We start from the raw sequence: 23,345 nt of genomic DNA on the forward strand, positions 1-23,345 counted from the left end.
CTCTCTCTCTCTCTCTCTCTCTCTCTCTCTCTCTCTTTTATCAAGAGAGATCAGAGCATGTTTGAAAGTCAAAAGGAAGAGGGACAAGGAAGGACATAGTCACCAGGGGATAGAAGTCATGCCCTAGATTGCCTGCTGTGGTTTTGTAAAAAACCGTACCCTATTAGCATATTAGAATGGAAGCTCCTTGAGAGTAAGGATTGTTTTATTCTTCATATTTGCTATCCCAAGCACCCAGGACAGTACCTGTTATACACTAATGCCTAATAACTGCTTTTGGATTGATCAAATCAAAGCTCCAGAAGAATAAATTCTTAGTTGTTTGAAGTATATGAATAGCAATGACTCTCAGTAGTGCATAGCACTATCTAGGATTGAGGTACTCATATATTAAACAGTGGATGGTTCATTTTCAATATGTACCCTTGGTACTCCACCCTTGGGGCCCTTGGGGCCCACTGATCAATGATTTCCCAATTTGTGGCCTGGAGTGGAATTTGGACACATCTAGGGCACCTGTTTACTAGGAAGATGGTGGCAGGGGTCATAGGATCATTTATTTAAAGCTAGAAGGGACCCTAGAGGCCACTGAGCCCTAATCTCTTATTTTACAGCTGAAGAAATTGAGTCTCAGAGAGCTTAAGTGACTTGCTCAGAGTTGTACAGTGTCTGGGCAGAGTTTGAACCCAGGTCTTCCTGATCCCAAGTTTGGCTGTCATAATAGCTAACTGGCTATTATGCCACTTAGCTGCCTACAAGGTCCCCATACTGCTTTTTTACTTCTAGATAAGTAAAAGGGGGTCTAAGAAGCACCCCCTTATAGTTTGTGCTATAAGGGGAGAGTCAGCTTACTCAGAATCTCCAGGGTTTTTTGTCTCCCACTGTGACTTCTTTGGGTCCCCTTCCAGTGCCTCTCCTAGCCTGGTGGCCGAACTCCATTGATCTCTTAGCTCATTTGTGGCCTACGCCTCAGATTTCCTTGAATCTCAAGGATTTGGTGGTGGGGGAAGTCAAATTTAGGGTTACTTTGATTTCTATTTGTTTTTTCTGTAACACACATCATTCTTCTGGGTGCATGAGCTCTTTTGCTTGCTCCTGCTAACACCTGATTAGCATTAGCTTGTAATGGGAGGCAGCTTGGGAACTGCTCTCTTGGATCTGTTAATTTAGCCGCAATCAATGTCGCTGAGGTTTACATGCCAGTGCTGCTCGACCCACAAGGATGCTCACTCACCTAATCCACACACTACCTTTCTGGTTTGTCCTGCTTTGAGAATGAAATACAGAGGTTCCCAATGGGGACAGACAGGCCTTCCACTTCTGAATGAAGTAGGGAATGTCTGGTGAAGCCTCCTGAGGCCTTGAAGCAACCAGGCTAGGGCTATCTCTGGACAGGCCTGCTGTCATGGCACAAAATCCTGCAGTGTGCCCAGAGATGTCAGCCTATCGTGGCTAGAAAAATGTTCACTGAAGGCACGGAATATGCGAGGATGCGAAGCCTTTACATTGTTGGGATCTCTGAGCAGCTCTGAAGGAAATTTGAAGGGCTAGTCCCAATAGCTCTGGCTGGTTTGACTTTTGTGAAAACAAAAAACCCCGAGTCAAACCTTAAACCCATAATCCCCTCTTACCACATTTTCATCGTGACTCCCTTCCTCTTCCTCTTTCCCAAGTAGATCTAACAACTTCTCTTTTATCAGCTGAAAAAGAAACAGAGTTGGATGGGCTCAAGTATCAGGACCTCACAGAGTCACCACACCATATACAGCAGGAACAGCAGCTTTACACCTAGGCACACTAAATTTAAAAAAAAATATGATATATGCATATATTATGTGTTATATATATAAATAGTATACACATATATATGTGTATAAATAAGTGCATATATACAAGGTGGGAGCGAATGGGCTTAACACACCTGATCTTCTGGCAGAAAACCTCTGAAGGCTGCTTGAGGTTAGAATGGAATTTTTCTCTACTGTGTATTGTTCAGAATTGATAAACCATTTGCCTGGGGCTTAGAGAGATTCATGCATAAACACAAATATACACATCAGTACATAGATTTGTACACATAATGCACAGATATTCATGCATATCAATCTATATATGGAATTTCGCTAAGGTGGATATTGTTCAGAATAGGCAGGCTTGGAGATATACACACATGTATAGGTATGTATATATATAGACACATACACATATAACATACATATACATACACATATAGATCATATAATAAATAAATGTATATGTCTATATCTATATCTATATTCATATCTATAGATGCCAGAAACCAGGGCTTTCATTTCTAGATGGAGGTTGAAACCAGCAACAAAGCTAGGCAGGTGTAAGTCGGAGGGTGTTGTGGGAGAAAGGAAGGAAATGGGAGTATAGGAAGGAAGAGAGGATAGAAAAAAGGAGGGAAAGGGGAAGAGAAAATAAGAGAAGAAAGAAGAAGAAAGAAGGGAAATGAGGAGAAGGAAGAAAAGGGGGAGTATAGAAAAAGGAAAGCCAGGGGAAAGGAGGGGAGGAGAAAAGGACAAAGAGGAAAGGAGTGGTAGGGAGGAAGGGATGAAAGGATGTTTCATTCTGTCTTTGGCATAGCCTTGACCTCTAACGTGGGTCACTCAATAGCCACTTGATCACACCCTTGATAACTATTTAATGTAAGAGACCATATTCTTTCTTCTCTCGCCATTGTGCCTAGGACAGAGCTCTATTTACAGAGAGATTTCAGTAACTCTTATTGCTGATGGGCTTAAGGTTTGGTCACTTGTCTGCAGTCAGTCTTTGGGGGTGGACATGATCGACAGAGGTAGGGATCCATGGGGATAGTTTGTCATAATGTCCAAGATCAAGAAGTAGAAGGGACCCCAGACGCCGCCTAGTTCAGCTCACACACTTTACAGATGAAGAAGCTGAAGCGTCTTATCCAAGCTTACCCATGTAGTGTCAGGGCCTCTGACACTTGAGCCAGAGCTTTGTCCACAGAACCACACTCACTTTCCTGTGGTTTGTGGCACAGTACATCTTAGAGCTTGGTTCTGTAAATTTGAGGACTGGAGTGTAGGGAGAGGGCCTCAGGGTCAGAGCCTAGAGAACATCACATGTCGTAGGAATTTAGAAACAACTGTGATCTTACCTCGTAAATGTAATCAAAGAGCTCTAGGATTGTAAGGATACTAGCACCGATAAACAATCCCATCTGACCACCGATGTCCCCTGTAGAGAGAAGAGAAAAGTCCATTTTTATTTTCCCCAGGGAGGTAGCTTCTGTGGTGTGTCTACCCCACACTCCTCCGAGATAATGTGGTCATGTACCCTGTCTTATAAGACCTTGGCAAGAATCCCCAAAGTTCTCTCTGCAGATGGAGAAACCATAATAAGGAATGAAAAAGAAGGCTTGGGCTATCTCCCAGGCCAGGATGACAGTCAGAATTCGCACACATGACTTGCATGCAGTTATGGTTATAGGATCTACATTGCCTCTGTTGTTCTCTCACTGAATGAAGGCTGGATGCTCCTGCCTTTGGAATTGACTCAGAACATACGGCAGACCTTTTGCCTCAATTCTTACCTAGCCTTTGATTACTGAATGGGTGTTGCCTCAGACAAACTAAGACCCATAAAAGACTTTAACTTTAGAAGGCCAAAATCTCCCACTGTATCTGGGGCCATCTTCAGTTGTCCTGATCTATGTCTTGCCACAGGATCCAGATGGCTCCAGAGGAGAAAGTGAGGCTGATGACTGCATAGCCCTGCCTCACTTAAATCCAATTCACTTGTAAGTCAAGACATCACCCTCCTGATGTCATTGGTCCTCTTCAAGAATGAAGGACAAACAACAAGAAGAACATAAAACCGCCATGGGTGGCTGAGATGGTCTTCCAGAGGCTGGTGTCCAATAGTCACAATGACTCTTCCCCCAAGGTGAAATTCTCTTTGTGAATATTGGGATGTGTTTCTGCATGCATGTGATCCCTATAGATGGTAAGGACTTCCAGATGTTCTTGGTTGCAGAAGATAAATCTGCAAATCACTTAACCTCCCTGCCTCAGTTTCCTGATCTGTAAAATGAAGGAATTGGACTCTATGGTCTCAGAGGTCCTTTTCAGCACTAGAGTCTATGATGTTTCCCCATTCTATGGCTTTTATTTCTAGCCTCTATAAGGGATAGCTAGGTGGCTCAGTGGATAGAGCACCAGGCCTGGTGTCAGGAAGATCTGAATTTAAATTTGGCCTCAGATACTTACTAGCTGTTTGACCCTGGTCAAGTTAGTTAACTCTGTTTGCCTCAGTTTCCTCACCTGTCAAATGAGCTAGAGAAGGAAATGGCAAACCACTCTAGTGTCTCTGCCAAAAAAAAAGAGTCAGACACAACTGCACAACAATAAATTGTCTTTCTTTTACCTTGTTTATCTTAAATTTCTAGTAAAGTCAGTTTTGAAAAATGCTATCACCATCTTGAATGAGGTAAGAGGAAGAAAGTGGGGATGCCCAGGAGACTCAGGGGGTGGAGACTGGAATGGAGTTTAGTGGCAAGGTAGAGACGCAGAGGGGGCTATAGAGGTTGGCCGTAAGAGACCTATGGAAGAAAATTCCCAGGTGTCAGTCTGGGCAGCAGCGCAAATAGCATCTCCAAAAGTTGATCCCTTTCCTGCCTGAGGTTGTTTCTCTAGAGGGGGTGGTAGGCTGGAGTAAAAGCGTGTGTGTGTGTGTGTCTATATGGTATGTGTACGTGTGTAAGTGTGTGCATGTGGTTTATGTGTATATGCATGTACTACATGCTGTTTATGTGTGTATGCATGTGTGTGGCTATGTGTGTATATATGTGTGTGTTCTGTGTGTGTGTACTGTCTGTATGTGGTTTAAGTGTGTATATGTGTATGGTATATGTTCTGTGTATGTGCACTGTGTGTATATGTTGTTTATGGGTGTGTAGTATGTGTATGTATATATATGTGTGGTATATATATATGTGTGTGTATGTGTGTATGGGGGTGAAGGGGAGGGAGAAGCCTTTTGGGTGGCAGGCTCCGGGGTGTTCAGGCAGCCCCTTCCCTGCTGAAGGATGGGCAGACAGGCAGTACTGTTCACTTTTGGGGAGGAGGAGGACGATGCTGGGAATGAGCTCCTCTCCCCATCAGAGCTAGTACAAACACCATTGGCAGATCAGATTTTAAGCTTCCCTTTCCTTTCTGTCTTTCTTAATGGAGGTGGCATGAGAACACATCATGAATTCAGTGCAGGAAATAAAGGTCAGACCCAGTGAGAGGCTTGGCAAGCCTTTCCATCTCTTGCTGGGGATGACATCTCATGACGACAGGTGAAGATGCTGGTCTCCCAGGGCGAGGAGGTCGTGTCACCCAGAGCTCCTCCATGTCAGTGCCATAGCAACCTGCGTGGCTTGGCTATGAACCCTACGTACTGTTGGGAAATCTGTGCCTGGGTTGTGTTCCAGGCCTCAACCTTGGGGAAGCAGAGTGAGGGACGGAGAAGCCATTCACCTTGGAACTCAGCGCCAGGCGTCTGGAGTCTCAGGTTGAGTCCTGGGCAGAGCCGGCTTTAGGCATAAGCGGGGGGTGGGGTGGGGTGGAGGGTGCCATGAAGGCCTTGCTGTTCCCCCAACACTTCCCCTGACTCAGCGTGTGCCCCAATTCCAGTTTCCAGCCTTAGAGCCTCATTCTATTGGTTTAGGCCAAACACAGATGGTGTCCATTCTGAGAAGGTCAATAAGATCAATGGACTGAAGCCTTACCCATAGCAGGCTCTCGATAAATACTCGTTAAGCTGACTGTTGTGACCATGGGATCTTAGGGCTACAGCCAGAAGGTACCTTAGAGGACATCTAATCCAAGCCCTTCATTTTACAGTTAAAGAAACTGAGGCTCAGAGTAGTTTAATGACTTGTTCAAGGTCACAAAGGTACTAAGTGCCAGGTTTTGAACCCAGGTTACCTGGTTTTAAATCTAGCACCCTTTACACCATACCACACTAGCTCCCACCCTGGCTGGGAATCTCAGACTCATAGAGTGGGAAGGGATCTCAAAGGCCTCTGAGTTCCACCTGTGCCTGAACAGGAATCCTCTCTCCAATATCCCTGAGACAAGTGGCAATCCGGTCTGTGCTTGAAGACCTCAAGGGATGGGGAACTCACTACCTCTTAAAACAACCAGATGGGACAATGGATAGAGCACTAAACCTAGAGTCAGGAAGACCTGAGTTCAAATCTTGCCTCACACACTTAGCAGCTGTGTGACCCTGACCAAGTTACCTAGCTTCTGCCTGCCTCAGTGTTCTCATCTGTTAAATTCTGTTTTCTCTACCACAGAGAACACATTTGGCTTCTCAGTCATTTTATCCTCCTTTGGATGAGTTTCTTAGTTTTTTTTTTTCTGAAGAGCAGATTTTAGGGGTAATAGTGATACTAGAGACAGCTAGGTGGTTCAGTGGATAGAATGCTGGCCCTGGAATCTGGAAGACCCCCCTTCCTGAGTTCAAATCCAGCCTCAGAAACTTATTAGCTGTGTGACTCTGGGCAAGTCACTTAACCCTATTTGTCTCAGTTTCCTCATGTATAAAATAAGTTGGAGAAGGAAATGGCAAACCACTCAAGTATCTTTGCCAAAAAAAAACCCAAATGGAGTCACTAAGAGTCAGATATGACTGAAAAGTGATGAAACAACAACAAATAATACTATCATTTCTATAGTATCTTGAAGTTTACAAAGCATTTTACATGATATCTTGTTTTATAACAACCTTGTGAAGTAGGCCTTATTATCGTTCCCATTTTATAGATGAAGAAACTGAGACTGAGAGATGTTAAGTGATTTTCCCAGAGATATATTGCTAGTAAGTGTCTGAGGCAGGATTTGAATTCAATTCTTCCTGATTTCAAGTCTGGTGCTCAATCCCTTGTGCCATCCAGAATAGAAGATGGGAAATGTTCATCTTCTCCTGCCCCTGCTGCAGTGGAGGAGAGATTTCACCGTCTGCTGTTTCCCCTGAATTTCAGTGCTCAGGCTTAGGCCAAGATAAAGTGGTAGATGCAAACACACAGGACTGGGGTGCTGCCCCTGCAGTCAACCAGCCATGTGACTTTGGGTAGGTCTTCTGTCTCCCTCCTCCCACTCTCCTTACGCTTCCATTTCTCTCCCTCTCGAAAAGAAGTATCGAATTAGGTGATCTTGGAGTCCCCTCCCAACGCTGATAGGCCATGATGCTCTGTTCTGAAGACTGAAAGAGCCTTCACCCTCACACATAGCAAACAGGCTCTCAATAAATACTTGTTAAGTTGAATTGACTGGAATTCACGTTGGGAGATGCTGATACAGTAAAACCTCATTAATCCGAGGTCCACTGATTCAGAGTTTGGGGTAATTCAATCTCAGAAGCTCAGTTCATTCATTCAACATACATTTTAAGTGCCTACTAGATGCACCGCGTTCAGGAAAATACAAAGATGAACGAGGCAATTTTGTATGAGTAAAGCATGTAAAATGCTTTCATCCACTGAATTTTTAGGGTCTCAATCACATTAGGGAATTTCCATCTAGAATCAACAATTGTTTTTACGTGGCTTCTTTTCCTGCTATAAACTACAAGCCATATAGAGAATAATAGTTATGGTGGAAAGAGCTGGTCTGGAAATCACTGGACCTCAGTTCTAGTCCAACTAACTGTGGCCTTAGACAAGTACAATGCCCCTCTCTGGGACTCAGCTTCTTCCTCTGTGAAAGTGAGAGGTTAGATTAGATGATCTCCAAGGTCCTTCTTAGAGCTAACATTCTCTGCTCTAACATTTTATGTACTAAGGCCTCTTCCAGGGCAAACATTCTACTTTCCAACGTTGTGTGTTCTAACATTCCAGGTTCTAAGGCAGAGGTTCTCAAACTTATTTGGCCTACCACTACCTTTTAAAAAAATTACTCAGTCCCCTCTCCTCAGAAATCTACTTTCTTTAACCCTTTAATGGCTTTTTCTTTTTGAAATTTGCATCATTAAAAAAAATAAAACATTTAAAAAATGACGTGTCTTAAAGTTAATAATTCATTGTAAATTTGTGGTTTTGTTCCTTCTGCATTGAAATTTTGATGATGCAATATTGTGTCTTGTAACCATATAGTATCTTATTGTAAACAAGTCATTACATGCACATATGCCTGCCAACGCACGCTGGACTTTCTGACAATGAGCAACACACTTGCCTGCCAACACTTGCTTGTTAAGGCTTGTCAGTGGACTTGATCACTGATCTGTAATAACTTGCATTTTGTGTGTTTATTTGGAAAATAACGTAATCGCTATGACTTTAACTCTGTTATGCAACATATGAAACATGTACAAATGGTTTTTCAAAATTCTCTTCTCTTCTTTCCTTATGCTTCCACTGGCCCCTTATTTTTATTCAACACCCCCCAATTGCACCCAAGGCTACTACTGCCCCCCTCCCCAGATCACTACCTCCTAAGGGACAGTATCACCCACTTTGGGAACCTATAGGCCTCTTCTCGTGCTAATATTCTATGTTCTAGGGCTACTTCTTGGGCTACATTCTGTGTTCTAACATTCTGTGTTCTCAAATTCTATGTTCTAAGACCACTTCTAATGCTAACATACTATGTTCTAACATTGTTTGTTCCAAGGCCTCTTCCAGGGCTAATGTTCTATGTTCTTTTCCAGGGCTAACATTCTATGTTCCAACATTCTCTGTTTTAACATTCTATATTCTAAGAACTCTTTTAGTGCTAACATTATATGTTCCAAGGCCTCTTTTAGAGCTAACATTCTGTGTTCTATGTTCTAAGGCCAACATTTTATGTTCTAACATTCTGTGTTCTAATACCTCTTCTAGGGCTAACATTCTATGTTCTATTCTAGGGCTAACATTCTATGTTCTAAGACCTCTCCTACTGCTAACATTCTGTGTTCTAAGACCTCTTCTAGTGCTAACATTCTATGTTCTATTCCAGGGCTAACATTCTATATTCTAACATTCTGTGTTCTTAGACCTCTTCTAGAGCTAACATTCTATGTTTCTAAGGCCTCTTCTAGTGCTAACATTCTGTGTGCTAATATTCTATGTTCTAAGGCCAACATTCTAAATTCTAACATTCTGTGTTTTGACATTCTACATTTTAAGGCCTGTTCTAGTGCTAAGATTCTGTGTCCTAACATTCTATGTTCTAAGGCATCCTCTAGTGCTAACATTTTATGTGCTATTCCAGGGCTAACATTCTATGTTCTAAGATTTCTTCTAGTGCTAACATTCTATGTTCTAACATTCTGTGTCCTAACATTCCATGTTCTAAAGCCTCTTCTAGGGTTAACATTCTATGTTCCATTTCAGGGCTAACATTCTACTTTCTAACATTCTGTGTTCTAACATGCTGTGTTCTAACATTCTATGTTCCAAAGCCTTTTCCAGAGCTAACATAGTGTAATTTCAGCTATTCAAAAAGTGGAATGGACTGCCTCCAGACATAATGGGCCCCCCTTCAATGGAGGCATATTAGCAATGGTTACTTGGTCACTTGTCCAACATGTTGCAGAAGGGATTCTTTTTCAGGTCCAGATTAATCTAGAAAGCTGCTTGGGGGAAGAGAGGGTCCATTCCAGCTCTGACATTCTTTGACTCTGTAAAAACCATCCCTAAGTCCCCCACATTACATTGTGAACTTTTTGAGAGCAGGGATTATCTTTTGCCTTTATATCCTTAGCTCTCAGCACAGTGCCTGGCACATAAATTCTTAAGGTGTCAAACATATGGCCTTTGGGTTAAAATGTAATTGTCAAATATTTAACAACATACATAAAAATGCAATTGAACATAGATAATGCTAGAGAGTGGTCTTTTAGGTCTAAATGTGACCCCCAGGGATTCTTATGTATGGTTTGGTGACCACTTTTCTATTTGAGTTTGACATCACTGCTGTGTCATACATCTCCCTCATTCCCAATAGTATTTGTCTACTAAGTTTGATTACTTTCAGTGATGGGGAGCTTACTATTTGTCAAGGTACCTTATTTCACTTTGAGATACCTCTATTAGGATACTCCTTTTTATATTTAAATGGAACCCTTTTGTAAAGACAAGCTATTGAATTTCTATTGAAATTCTCCTGAAATCACAGAATTCTCTAATTTATCATGTTTTAAATTCTGGATGTTTTGATATTAAAGAAGGGCACAGTCTTTGGTATCACATATTTTCCAGGGGCCTGTGACAGGCCTCTCAAACCTGTGGTTTAAGTCTCCAGGGGAAACCAGTGTCAAATGGACCTTTCTTCTAGACCCATGGAAACCCTAGGAACTTATTTATTCTGTAGGTGCTACTGTCAAACCATATAGCTTCCAGTGAGAGGTCAGAGCAGGATGGGGGAATGAGGGCCTTTATTTTGCCTTTTGCTGGGGAACGCTAGCCTCACAGAGCTAACTCTAGGGCTTTCTGGCTGTAGAGGTCTTCATAGGTGGGGGTATAACCAGTCTGCTCTTGCCTGACTGCTCCTGCCTTCTCCCTAGCTCCTGCCTCCTAAGGATCCTTCTCTGGGGATTACTATTCTTTCCACCCAACTTCCAGAACATTAGTTTGGGAATGAAGGATCATAGAATCAGGAAGAGCTGAGTTCAAATCCTACCTCAGGCATCTACTAGCTGTGTGATCCTGGGCAAGTCATAACCTCTCAGCCTCAGTTTCCTCATATAATAATAATAACAATAACAATAATAATAATAATAATAATGAAATAATGCAATAATGCTTTGTAAACCTAAATCACTACATAAATTCTAGCTTTTATTATTATAGAAGAAGGAATAGGCCACTAAAGGAAAAGAGATTTACTCACCCAAGGTCATGTAATGATGGGATTTGGGCAGAGGTGGGATGAGATAGCTGAGGTCTACTCAATCCCAGGACATGCTATTCCCACCACATTACTAGCCTTTTTTTTTTTTTTTTTTTGCTGGAGTCAATCAAGGTTAAGTGACTTACCCAGGGTCACACAACTAATAAGCATCTGAGGCTGGATTTGAACTCAGGTCCTCCTGACTCTGAGGCTGGTGCTCTATCCACTGTGTCACCTAGCTGCCCCTATAGCCCTTCTTAAGAGGATTAAGTGCTTAATACAGAGCCTGGCATATAGCAGACATTTAATAAATGCTTGTTGAAGGGTTCTCCACTTTTGGGACTAGGAAAACATAGTATGAGCTCCCCAAAATAATAAAAACAACTCATTCATAGAGCTGTCTATGGCTTTTAAAGTTTTTTTCCCCTCATAAGTGAGGTATGCCAATGTCAATTACTCCCATTTTATAGACTATGAAACTGAAGTTCACAAAGGTTAAGTGACTTATCCAGGGTCACACAGCTGGGAAATGTTAGATCTAGGTTTGGAACCTAGATCTTCTGACTCTGGGCCTAGCACTTTCAGTGGTACCACCTGGCAAGGCACCGAAGAGATCGATCCCTGCCTGCCCACACCGTCACCACCCACCCACCTACATCTCTGGTGAGATTTTTAGAAAGACATGAATAGCATCTCTGGCTTACCAAGTAAGGCTGCGACTTCATATGCTTTCTTCTGCTCAATTGTCTCATAATTGAGTGCTTCAAAAAATATATCCAGAACGAGAATGTTCTCTCTGTTGGAGGAATAGTTAGAAGCTTATAAGCAGGCTTCCCAACTCCCTTTTCTCCTTTATCTCTCCATCCCCTATTCCTGCCCGATCTGGTCTCCAGGTTGCAGATCCTCCATGGAATTGTGTCCTTGGGATCAAAGCCGAGATTAGGGGCAAGGTGGTCACCTTCCAGGGTGGGTGCACGGAGAAAGCCACGTTGGAAGGTTATTTGTTATAAGTGCACATATCTTCAATACCAGAAAATCCCACTCTCTGCTTTCTGTGGCATGTGGGAATTTATTCTGTAAGAAGTCAAGATTCTTTAAGTGGGACAGCAAAAGATGAAAGCTTTTTGTGCATGATAACATGCAGGGGACACCAATGCTCTGGCCTAGTCTGCTCTAGTCACAGGAGCTCAGCCAAGCTTAGGCTGGACATAGACCAGGTGTCTGCTACAAGCCCTACTTTGCTCTTTTCAGTCGTTTCAGTCATGGCTGACTCTTCATGATCCCATTTGGAGTTTTCTTGGCAGAGATAATGGAGTGCTTTGCCATTTCTTCTCTGACTCATTTTACAGATCAGGAAACTGAGACAAATGGGGTTAAGTGACTTGTTCAGGGTCACACAGCTAGTTAGTGTCTGAGGCTGGATTTGAACTCACAAAGATGAGTCTTCCTGACTTTAGCACTCTTATCTATTGAGCCACCTGGCTGCCCACAAGCCTTATACCCCTCTTCTTATCCTCCCTCTCTGCTCGGAATGAAATGGAATAATAATGATAGTAACAAGTAGCATTTATACAGTGCTTTAAGGTTTGCATAGAGCTTTATAAATATTAGCTCATTTTATCTTCATAACAACCCTGGGAGGTAAATGTCATTATTATTATTTTATAGATGAGGAAACTGAGCTACAGAGAAGTTACCTGACTTGCCTAGGGAGATACAGCTATAAATATCTTAGGCAGGATTTGAACTCAGGTCATCCTGACTCAAGGTCTAGAGTTCTAACCATTGTACCACCTAGCTGCATTCGGATACTGGAATTTGGAACTTTATTCCCTTCTTCCCTCTAAGCATCAGGCAGGCAGTGCCTGGGCTTTTCCTGGGAGGTTCCTCATATCAGGGGCTGTATTTAGGGAGCACGAGCAGCCTTGGCTGGGGTGGGGGGAGGGCTGGGAAAGAGGTTGAGAGGGAGCTTCTGATGGAAATTAATCCATCCTGTTTTGCAGCAGGAAGCAGACAAGGCACCAACACACATCTCAGCAGTCAAAGTAATTGTGCTCCTGGAGAATATCTACAAAGCAGCAGGGCTTGGCAAATCCTGCTGTCTCTTCTCTCAGTAGAGTCTGCTTGCAGGGAGATTCAAAGCCCACATCTCCCAGTGAGGGGTAGTCATGGGAGATCAAAAAGGATTACAGGTGGGGGGGGGAGTGGATCCCCATTTCAGAGCCCCCTGGAGGCTGGTTGGTGACATGATGCCTTAACAGCCTTTGGGGAGCATCACAGCTGGAGCCAGGAGACCTTTGTCAGTCACTAGCTGGGTGACTTTAGCTTCTTCATCTGCAGAATGGGAATAATAATGTTTATACTATATACTTCATAGAGAATACTTCATAAGCCTTGGGAAGACAAGAAGGGGTTGTGGTTTCTTTAGTATGGGGGAACTTCTAATGTGGGAACACTTTATACCAATGGAGATTTCAGTTGATCTGGGACTGAGTAGAAGGTTAAGTGACTTGTCTAGGGTCATACAGCTTATGTCAGATTATAAACCTTAAAGGAATATGTCAATGTGAATGATCTGTCTCATCTTTTTTGAGACTAAGGGTGCCATATTTCTCGGTCTAACTTTTCTCACCACGAAGGAAGATTTGTTTTTAGTGTCTTCTCCAATCAGTTTCCTTATCTGTATACCCCCTCATGTTCCTTACCCATTTCCTATCTGTCTCCAGCTATCCTTTCCCTATCTCCTCCCTATCCCATACATTTTCTTCATCCGTTTTACTCACGAGATATACTTTTCTGACTTGTTAAATTTCTTCTCAAGATACTTGGCTGAAGTCTTGCTAGGAATCTTCACCATGGAGAGCTCCTTATTATAGCGGGTCAGGTTACAGGGCGTCCTGCAGAGACAGTAATTACTGTCCTTTTCAGCAAGTAGACCTGGTGAGGAGAGAAAGGGAGCACTCAGTTCAAATGGTGGTCACCTACTTAGTTTTAATACTTCCAGACAAGGGGAGCTCACCATCTTGTAGAGTGGGCAGTGGCCTTACCAGAACACTTGTTTGTGAGGACCCCTTGTCCCTGAGGGATGCTTTTATCATGTGTACATGCTCACTCATGAGATGCCATTTTCAACTTATCTTTAATTCTCTTTAATTTAATTTAATATCTTTAATTCTCTCTCTGTCCTTGGCTCCTAGGGGAGCCCTCCACAGACTCTATTTTCCCGTTTCCAGAATGGGCCTACCTGCTCTACAGGGAAACAACCGATTTCAAAATGGCAGGACTGATGTTGAGCACCACTGCAGAGTGAATCACCCCAGGAATCTCAGAGCCAATAAGTTCTGTGGGTTTTGTTTCCTCCCATCCCTTTAGCTCTTTGTGGGAGGAGTGGAAGAGAGACAGTTCAAGTTAGATTTACCCACCTGGAGGCTATGTTTTGTGGCATATGGTGTCCATGAGCCAACTGATAGATGCATTAACCATTACTCTCATCTTTGGCTTTTTCTTTCTTTCCTTTTCTTTCTAATCTCCTCAGTACAGTTTTTTTAGAGGATCATAATAAGAGCTGGTGGGAATTCACAGGCCATGTAATCCAACCCCTTCATTTTATAGATATGGAAAATAAGGCCTAGAGAGGGTTTAGTGACTTGCCCAAGGGCATGAAGAGGCAGGATTTGATCTTGGGCCCTTTCATTCCAAATCCAACACTTTTTTCTCAGCATCATACCACCTTGTCCTTTGGGCAGTGTGGATTCTATCAGACTCTTAATTCAGAAAAGTTTCCAGATCTTTGCCAATTGTTTCCTCTCCCTTCATTCCCCAACCCCAGCCACACAGCAGGCTCTCCAACGCTCTGGGGGGATCAAAACATGAGTCCAGAACTACCTCCCTCTGGCTCCTAGGCACTCAGAAGTCTCCTCTGAAGCTGCTAAAAAGAGTTAGACGTTGCTTAAAAATTCTCTCTGTTCATGCGTTTGCAAACCGCTTTGTGAAATGCTGGGCAAGGCTGCTTCGGAGAGGAGAGAAATTTGGGGCCTTAGCTGGACTGCTCGTTATTTCTCCCAGCAGGTTCCCCAGGCACTATCATCATTATTCCTGCCTTTCCTGGGGCCTGGACATGTGCCAGGAAGGCCAAGGCTTTGGGCCCTGGGACCTTAGCTCACGTAGGATAACTGGGATGGAGTCCTCTTTGTGTTAAATCAATCACATAAAATGCAGACTCTACTTCTTCGTAATGTACCATCTTTTATGTCTGCAGGTGACCCTACCTACCATCAGTAAAGCTTGTGACTCAAAAATGGTTTTTTTTCCCCTAGATCTTTCTCAGTTTCTCATTTCTCCCTCTACTCCCCCATCCTCTGTCTTCTCTCTTCCCATGGGTTCTCTCACCTGCGTGTTCTTCCCATCTCTTACCATTCTTTTGATTCCCCAAATCTGTATTTCTCTTCTTTTAATTTCCCTGGTATCTCTCCATTCCTCCTCTCACATTAGTCCTTAGACATCACTTTTCTCTGTTACTCTTTCTACTCCTCATCTTTTCCTCTTCCCTAGTCCTAACTTCTTTCTCCATCTTCTCGTCATCCTTGGCCTCTCCCCACCTTCTGGTCCTCACTTTACTTTCCATTTTCTTTCCATATTCTAGCCCTTTCTCTTTCGATTCCCCATTAACTAAGTACCTACATACCTACCTAACTTTATCACCTGATCCTTAGTTCACTATCTTCTGTTTCTTGGCCCTTTCCACATCTTCTGGCCATCATTTCTTTCTATCTGTGCATCTCCTAATCCTTCCTATTTCTATTTCCCACCCTCTCTCCACCACCTGACTCTTTCTCCATCCTCTGGTCCCCAATTTATTCTCTAGTTCATGGGCTTCTCTCCAGCCAATGAGTTTTCTTCACTCTACATTCTCTCTCCATCATCTGGCTCCTAGCTTTCTCTGCACTTGCCATCATCTGGTCCTCAGTTCACTATCTAGCTCATGGCCTCTCCTGATGGGTTTTTCTGCTCTTCATTCTCTCTCCAACACCTGGACCTCTTTCCATCTCTGGATGCCTTTCTCTACTCCCCATCACCTCTCTCTATCCCTTGGTTCTCTCTCTATTTATTAACTTTCTTCTCATTCTTTATCCTCTCTCCATCTTTTCCCATTCCTTTCCTTCCTTTTCTCATTAACTTATTTCCATAAGGTTTGTCTCATGGAAAGCCCAGGTGCTCAGAACTATCATTCCTGGCCTTGTCCCACTGTTACTAAAGAAGGGAAGTCTCCTTCTCCCTTCCTCTGAGAGAAATAAGTAGCTTAGAGTACTGACCTAAGGCTGGCTCCGCACATTCCTTGTGCTGCTCTGGGGTACAGAAAGGGGCATCCCCTGCATGGACAGAAAACAGTGATAAAACAACTCAGAAACCTGCATGTGATTCTGTCTCCATCACAGAACCATTCAGAGAAGAGGCCTTTCTTAGATTGCACAGCTAATAAGTAGGTGAGGAAGGATAAAAATATGGTTTCTAATAATAATGACAAATCATATCATGCTTTAGGGTTCTTAATGTGCTTAATGCTTATTGTCCCCCTGGACCCCTTTGTAAGTCTAGCGAAGCCTATAGACCCCTTCTTAGAAGAATGTTTTTAAATGCATAAAAGAAAATGCATAGGATTACAAAGGAAACTAATTATATTGAAACAAGGTTATTAAAATATAAAAAAGTTCACAGACTCCAAGAACCTCTGATTTTGGGTCTAGAGGAGGGAAGGGAATAAGAATTTATATAGTACCTGCTATGTGCCAGGCACTGTGCTAAGCGCTTTACAAATATTATTTCACTAGATACTCACTGCAATCCTGTGAATTAGGTGCTGTTATTATCCCCATTTTAAAGCTGGGGACCCTGAGACAGATGGATGTTACCTGAGTCATAAAGCTAGCATCTGAAGGTAGATTTGAATTTGGGTCTTCCTGATTCCAGCTTAGCACTCTATCCATTGCATCACCTCACTGTCTCTACAAAATGCTTCTCCCCTTCCCCACTGTTCCCTCAAAACACAAGTCTTTGTATACTTCTTTTAAAAATGAATCAATTTTTGACTTTGTGTCTCTGGTGCCCAGCACAATGCTTGGCATATAGATGACATTTATTAAGTGCTTGTTGATTGGGTGATGCTTTAAGCTAAGAGCCTCTATGGCTGACATCAGCCCAGTCATCTGGATTACTTGGTAATAGATTGGCATCTTGCCTGAATAAAAGAAAAACTACAAACAGCAGGATGTTTCCAAGTTATCTGTATGTTCAGTCTGTGCTCTGTGTTGATGGACTATTTTCCTATTTGTCTGATGTTTTGATTTTACGCAGGCAGAACCTTTGATTGGCAACAACTTGGGGAAAATGAATCTGGGGTGCCAGGGTCCAGGAGTCCAGGGAAAGAGTTTAGGTGATGGCAGGAAGCAGAAAGCCACTCCCTGTCCCGCCATGGCTCCTGGAGGTCACTGACCTGGCATGTGAACCATCCGGCAGTTACAGTTCTCCACAATGTAACGAGTTTCACAGTCAATCCTACAAGCCGTGATACTGTAAACAGGAAAAAAATCGAGTCCCATCTCTGAAGATCGGCATTCTCCCCAAGGAGGGGGCAGGTATGTGAGCTGGAAGAGAGTAAGGAAGTAGATACTGGTTAGTGCAGGGGGACAAAGGTGTTCTCAGGACCTGAGGTTGTGTGGGGTATCATGAAACCCATGGGGACCTGGAGTCAGAAAAAAAAAGAGTTTAAATTCCATCTCTAGCCACTACTGGTATGATCAGAGATGAGTAACCTCTCTCAGCCTCAGTTTCCTCACCTGTAAAATGACGATCTCTGTAGGATGGCCTTGTGAGGCTCTAATAAGATCATGTATGTTGAGTGTTTTGCAACTAGAATGGAAGTCCCTTGTGAGCAGGGATAGTTTGTTTCATTCTTTTTTTTTTTTTCGGTGAGGCAATCAGGGTTAAATGACTTGCCTAGGGTCACACAGCTAGTAAGTATCATGTGTCTGAAGCTGGATTCGAACTCAAGTCCTCCTGACTCTGAGGCTGATGCTATATCCACTGTGTCAGCTAGCTGCCCCTGTTTCATTCTTTTTCCTTGTATCTCCAACACCTAGTTCAGTGCCTGGCACGTAGTGAGACTACAATCAATTCTTGTTGGTTGATTGACTACTAGATATTTAAGTGCTATAGAAATGTCGGGTATTACTATTAGTAGTGAGGCTCATATGTTCAAACATATACATATGTACACATATACATATTTGCATATATGTATATGTACATATATTAGCATATGCACATATATTGACATAAAAATTTAAAATTGTGGTTTTGTTTTGTCAATCGACAAGTATTTAATAATAGCTAGCATTTGTGTGGTACTTTTAAGTTTGCAAAACCATTTAGAAAGAAAATCTCACTTGGTCTTCAAAATAACCTTGCGGTAGGTGCTATGATTGGCCCCATATTACAGATGAGGAAATCGAGGCTGAGAGAGCTTAGTAACTTTCCCAAAGTCACACAGCTGCTACAAAGTTTGTGAGACAGGATTTGAACTTAGATCTTCCTAATTACAAATCCTCCAGACTATCTGCATTACACTGAACTGTCTAGGTGAATGAGGGATTTCTTTTCCTTTCCTCCCACCTGTACTATCTTCCTCTCCCCCCCGCCAGAAAAATGGTTTGTTATTGTTCAGTCATTTTAGTTGTGTCTTGCTCTTTGTGACCCCATTTGGGGTTCTCTTGGCAAAGATACTGGAGTGGTTTGCCATTTCCTGGTCTAGCTCAAATGAGGAAACTGAGGCAAATAGGGTTTGTAAATGTCTGAGGCTGGATTTGAACTCATGAAGATAAGGCTTCCTGACTCCATACCCAGTGCTCTATCCATTTCACTACCTAACTGCCCTAAGAAAAATAATAGTTAACATTCACATAGCACTTTAAGGTGACCATCATAGGTCACTGTTGTCATCACGGCCAGAGTGCTGAACTTGGAATTAAGAAGATGTTGGTTGAAGTCATTCCACAAATACTTATTAGCTTTGTGATCCTGGACAAGTCACTTAATCCCTGGAAACTCATTGTCCTCATTTATAAAATAGGAATGATAAAAATTGCATTTATTTTTCAGGGTCAATGTGAAGATTGAGTGAGATAATTTTATAGGAAGGGTTTTGAAATATAAACCCTGTCCTTCAGAGTCAACTTTTACTTGGGAATATTGATGTATTTTGGTTCCAGCTACTTTTTACTCTCCCACCCCCCTCCTCCTATAATACTTGATTGGGACAACCAAGGAAGCCATTTGTCATCCTCTGGCCATGAGAACCAGATTTTCTAGGTTGGCACTGTCATGTCTGAAACTTTAGGTGCACACCAATCACATTATGATCTCCCAAGCTGCAGAGAGCTGCTCTCAGTCCATGACCCAGTGCCTGGCACATAGTAGGCACTTAATAAATGTTTATTGACTGACTGATTGACCATATACAAGCTATTTAATGTCTTCACAAATCTGTCTTTTCCTCTACCAAATGCTGTATGTCTTATTAGGTCAACCATCCAACCAAATAACCAACTGACAAGCATTTATTAAGTACCTACCATTTATCAGGTACTGTGCAAAGCACTGGGGATACAAATATAATGAATGAAAGAATCCTTCTTCTCAAGGAGCATATGTTCTCATGGGGAAGACCACAAGGACACATATACATATATACACAATAAATACAAATAAATTCAAAGTAGTTAAATACAAGGCAGCTACGTGACTCAGTGGATAGAGCACCAGCCCCGGAATCAGCAAGACTCATCTTCATGAGTTTGAATCTGGCCTTAGACACTTATTAGCTGTGTGACTCTGGACCAGTCACTTAACCCTATTTACCTCAGTTTCCTCATCTATAAAATGAGCTAGAGAAGGAAATGGCAAACCACTCCAGTATCTTGGCCAAGAAAACCTTAAATGGGGTCATGAAGAGTTGGATACAACTGAAAAATGACTGAAAAACAAGGGTTAAATACAAAGTGGTTTTGGAGGGAGAGTACTAGTTGGGGAGGGGAATCAGGAAAGGTTTCATCTAGAAGGTTGTGATTGAGTTCTCCCTTGAAGCAATGGAGGGATCCTGTGAGGCAGAGGTGATAAGGGAGGGCATTCTAGGAATGGGGGATGGCCTCGGCAAAGGCATGGGGATGGGAGATGACCATCATGTGTGAGGACTAGTAAGAAAACCAGTTTGACTGGACTGCAGGTTTCCAAGACTTGTCCCACCTTTAGCCATCTGGTTTTCAGTTACAGTCTCTTTGTAGGGGCCTTCCACACCTTTCTGTTGTGGCTGACAAGCCACTGCAGCTCTTTTCATTTGTTTCCTCGAGTGATCCAAGTGCAAACTTTCAATCTGGCTCGCCCAGATGGAGGGGTTGCTATCAGAGACTGAGTTTATGGGGCTGGTTTGTATTCTGATGTTTTTATTGCAGGCGTGTGGTTTGATTTAAGCAAGTCTACAAAGGATGGTATTGTGTTCGCTTCTGGAGGCTCCTTTCTGACATCCTGCTCAATTAGGACAAAACCCAAATCCATCAGTGAGTAATGGAAGCATCAGTGGTGAGCCAGTTAGGAATGGCACCTTGGGAGCAACTGCCTCATGCCAAGATTTATTTCCTCAAGAGAAGCCGCAGGCCAGCCCGTGCTCTGCCCCATTGGAGCATTTAATTTCTGAAGTAAAAAGAGTGGAGACTGACCCAGCACCAGAAACTATGATTGAACATGAATCTTTTTGCACTGACTGAGGCTCAAGGAACTGCTGACCCTGCAAGTCTTGGTAAATCAGAGAAGGATTAAAGAAATACCCAGCCAGTCATTGCTCCCCTGTGATGTGCCCTGGGTACCTGAAACAGCAAACGGGGAGAAAACCAACAAATGGAAGGGCCCCATTTACATTACAAAAAGAGTTTTCATTTCACAAATGGATTCTAGGTTCCTTTAAGCAGCAGCTTACCTATGGGCAGTTTCATATTTGAGGTGCTCAATCAGAAATTAAGATTAAATATCTCCGGTGATAGCAAATGGGAAAATAGCATTTGTTTACAGAAATTCAATTTACACAAAGCTTGGCAAGAAATCACCTTGTCCTTTCTTAAGTATGCTGTATAGAAGTTATCACGGTACAGTAGAAAGTACACTGGCTTTGGAGTCAGAGGACCTGCGTTCAAATTTGACCACCGGTGATTACTACTTGTGTGACATTGAACAAGTCATGTAAAACAGTTGGGTGTCAGTTTCCTCATTAGTAAAATGACAGAGGTGGGCTAGATAAACTCTAAGTTTCTTTTCAGCTCTTGATCTACGATCCTACTCATATGTACGTGACAGGCAACAAGGTTTAGTAGAGGAAGAGTTGGCCTTGAAGGCAGAAAGACTAGTTCAGGACCCGGCCTTTGACACATACTGACTGTGTGTGACCCTGGACAAATCACTTGCACCTCTGAATGTCTAAAACAACTCTCCAAGACCATAAGTTGCAGAGAAGGTGTTGACCTGAATTGGTAAAAGGAATTTCCTCATCCAGGAACTTCTTATGCTAATGAAATCCCTTAATAAAAGGATTTGTTCCACAAAACCTGGACTCAGTCAAAGGGCCACACTTGAGGACCTAGAGGGCCACGTGTGATCTCAAGGCCGCAGGTTCCCCACCCCTGGGCTCTAGTCTATAGGTATACACATTATTTCTCCCCTAGACACAAGGTCCTCGAGGGCGGGAAATATTTCATGCTTGTCTTTGTAGTCCTGGAACATGTGACATAATAGGCGCTTTAAAAATGCTAGTAGAGCAAAAAATGAATCTGTCATGTAGATTGACAGTGGCTAGTATCTTGCTGGGCTCTCACATTATTTTACTTATTTGGCATCTTGTGTATTTTAATAGTTGGCTGCATGACTGTTATGATTATTATTGGATGAAACCTATGATTTTATTGGTATGTTGAACTCCGTCTGGCAAAACGACTTAAAGGCACTATTTTGGGCAATGAGAAGTTAAGTGATTTGCTCAGGTCAAACAGTATTTGTCAGAGGGAGGATTTGAACTCAGGTCCTCCAGGCTCCAAAGCCAGCTCTCTATCCACCAAGTCAGGCCACCTCTCTTGGATGCATTTTTAAATATCTTACTTCTTAGGGCTTAACCTAGTAGAGCCCATTGAAAGCCTAGAGGGGGTTGGGGCCAAGTGTCTCTCTCTACTCTCCACCCCAGACCCTTCTCTATCCTACTCTGTTCTTACTTTGGATCTGTGAACCTCAGCTTTGTTGCCTTAGACTGACCCCCTTCTCCCTTCTCAGGCTTTGATCTCCTGGTTTCTCAGAACAGTTGCAACACCTAGACACTTTTATCCCCATCAGCCTTTGTTTGATCAGCTCCTCTTCCTGCTACCCAGTGCCAAGCACCTGAACTGACTTGGGCCATGTTGAATCTCTCCCACAGCTGACGTGTGCTGCCCTCAGCTGGGCCCTGACTGCTCCACGTACACAGCCAACAGTACTTATGGCACCAGGCACTGGCTAGTGTCCCTGGCTCCCTAGGTTTATGGAGATAACTACAGTTGTTATTACATCCTGGGTTCCAGACTTATTGGCTGGGGCCACGCAATTACTAGAGAAATCGATGGGAAAAGAGCATTTCATTTTCTCAAAGCAAAATCCTTTCCTCCCTACCCCCATCTTTTTTTTTTCCCACCACTAATGTTTAAAGTCATCTGAACTACACATAGAAAATGCCTGTAACTGATATTGCCCTGAAAGTTAGGGAAGCCACTGTCAACCTGTCTCATTCATATCTAGCACATTAGGATTCATTAGGGTAATGAAGGCACAGAAGCCAAAGATGATAACAATAACTTTCATTTACATAGCACTTTATAGTTTGAAAGCACTTTACATATCTCATTTCATCCTCACAACTACCCTATGAGGTAGATGCTATTATTACCACCCTCACTTTGCAGAAGTGGAAACTGAGGCTGAAAGAGATAAAAAAGATTACACTGCTAGTAAGAATCTAAAGCTAGATTTGAACTCAGGTCTTCCTGTATCTGTCCCTGTGCTCTATCCATTATACCATCTTATACTTCTCTATGGGCATAGAGCTTTGCAGAAGAGCCTAGAATATTCAGGGATCACTTTGGTATCCCTGAAAAGGATGACCCCACAGAGAACTAAGAGAACCTCCTGGTCAGTTAACACTCTGGTTTGTCCACTGGGCTGGGGTGAGCAAGGCACTTCAACTATTTTCTCTCCATGGCCCCATGTCAGGTGCTAAGTAACCATTTGGAATCAGCTTTTCCAAGTAGAGCAGACCTCACATAAATCAAGCTAATGAGGCAGCATTGCAAGGTGGACATTTCCCATTCCAGAAGACCTAGGTTCCAATCTCACCTCCTCTGACATTGTGTAACTTTGGCAAGGTCCGTT

At 42.8% G+C, this 23,345-nt stretch overlaps 1 protein-coding gene across 1 annotated transcript in view; it reads right to left on the reverse strand.

Annotated features, from left to right (window-relative positions):
* Nucleotides 1-23,345, reverse strand: part of LOC114043283 (acid-sensing ion channel 2-like) — a 354,478-nt gene that overhangs the window by 7,845 nt on the left and 323,288 nt on the right. Inside the window, exons 5-10 of the mRNA XM_027862355.1 lie at nucleotides 17,347-17,497; nucleotides 16,169-16,225; nucleotides 13,640-13,793; nucleotides 11,561-11,652; nucleotides 3,149-3,228; nucleotides 1,632-1,700 (exon numbers count right to left, since the gene is read on the reverse strand). Coding sequence (XP_027718156.1) covers nucleotides 1,632-1,700; nucleotides 3,149-3,228; nucleotides 11,561-11,652; nucleotides 13,640-13,793; nucleotides 16,169-16,225; nucleotides 17,347-17,497 — 603 coding nt within the window. The remainder of the gene's footprint in view (nucleotides 1-1,631; nucleotides 1,701-3,148; nucleotides 3,229-11,560; nucleotides 11,653-13,639; nucleotides 13,794-16,168; nucleotides 16,226-17,346; nucleotides 17,498-23,345) is intronic.

Source organism: Vombatus ursinus, unplaced genomic scaffold (assembly GCF_900497805.2).
Source record: "Vombatus ursinus unplaced genomic scaffold, bare-nosed wombat genome assembly UNPS02014768.1, whole genome shotgun sequence".
Taxonomy (NCBI): domain Eukaryota; kingdom Metazoa; phylum Chordata; class Mammalia; order Diprotodontia; family Vombatidae; genus Vombatus; species Vombatus ursinus.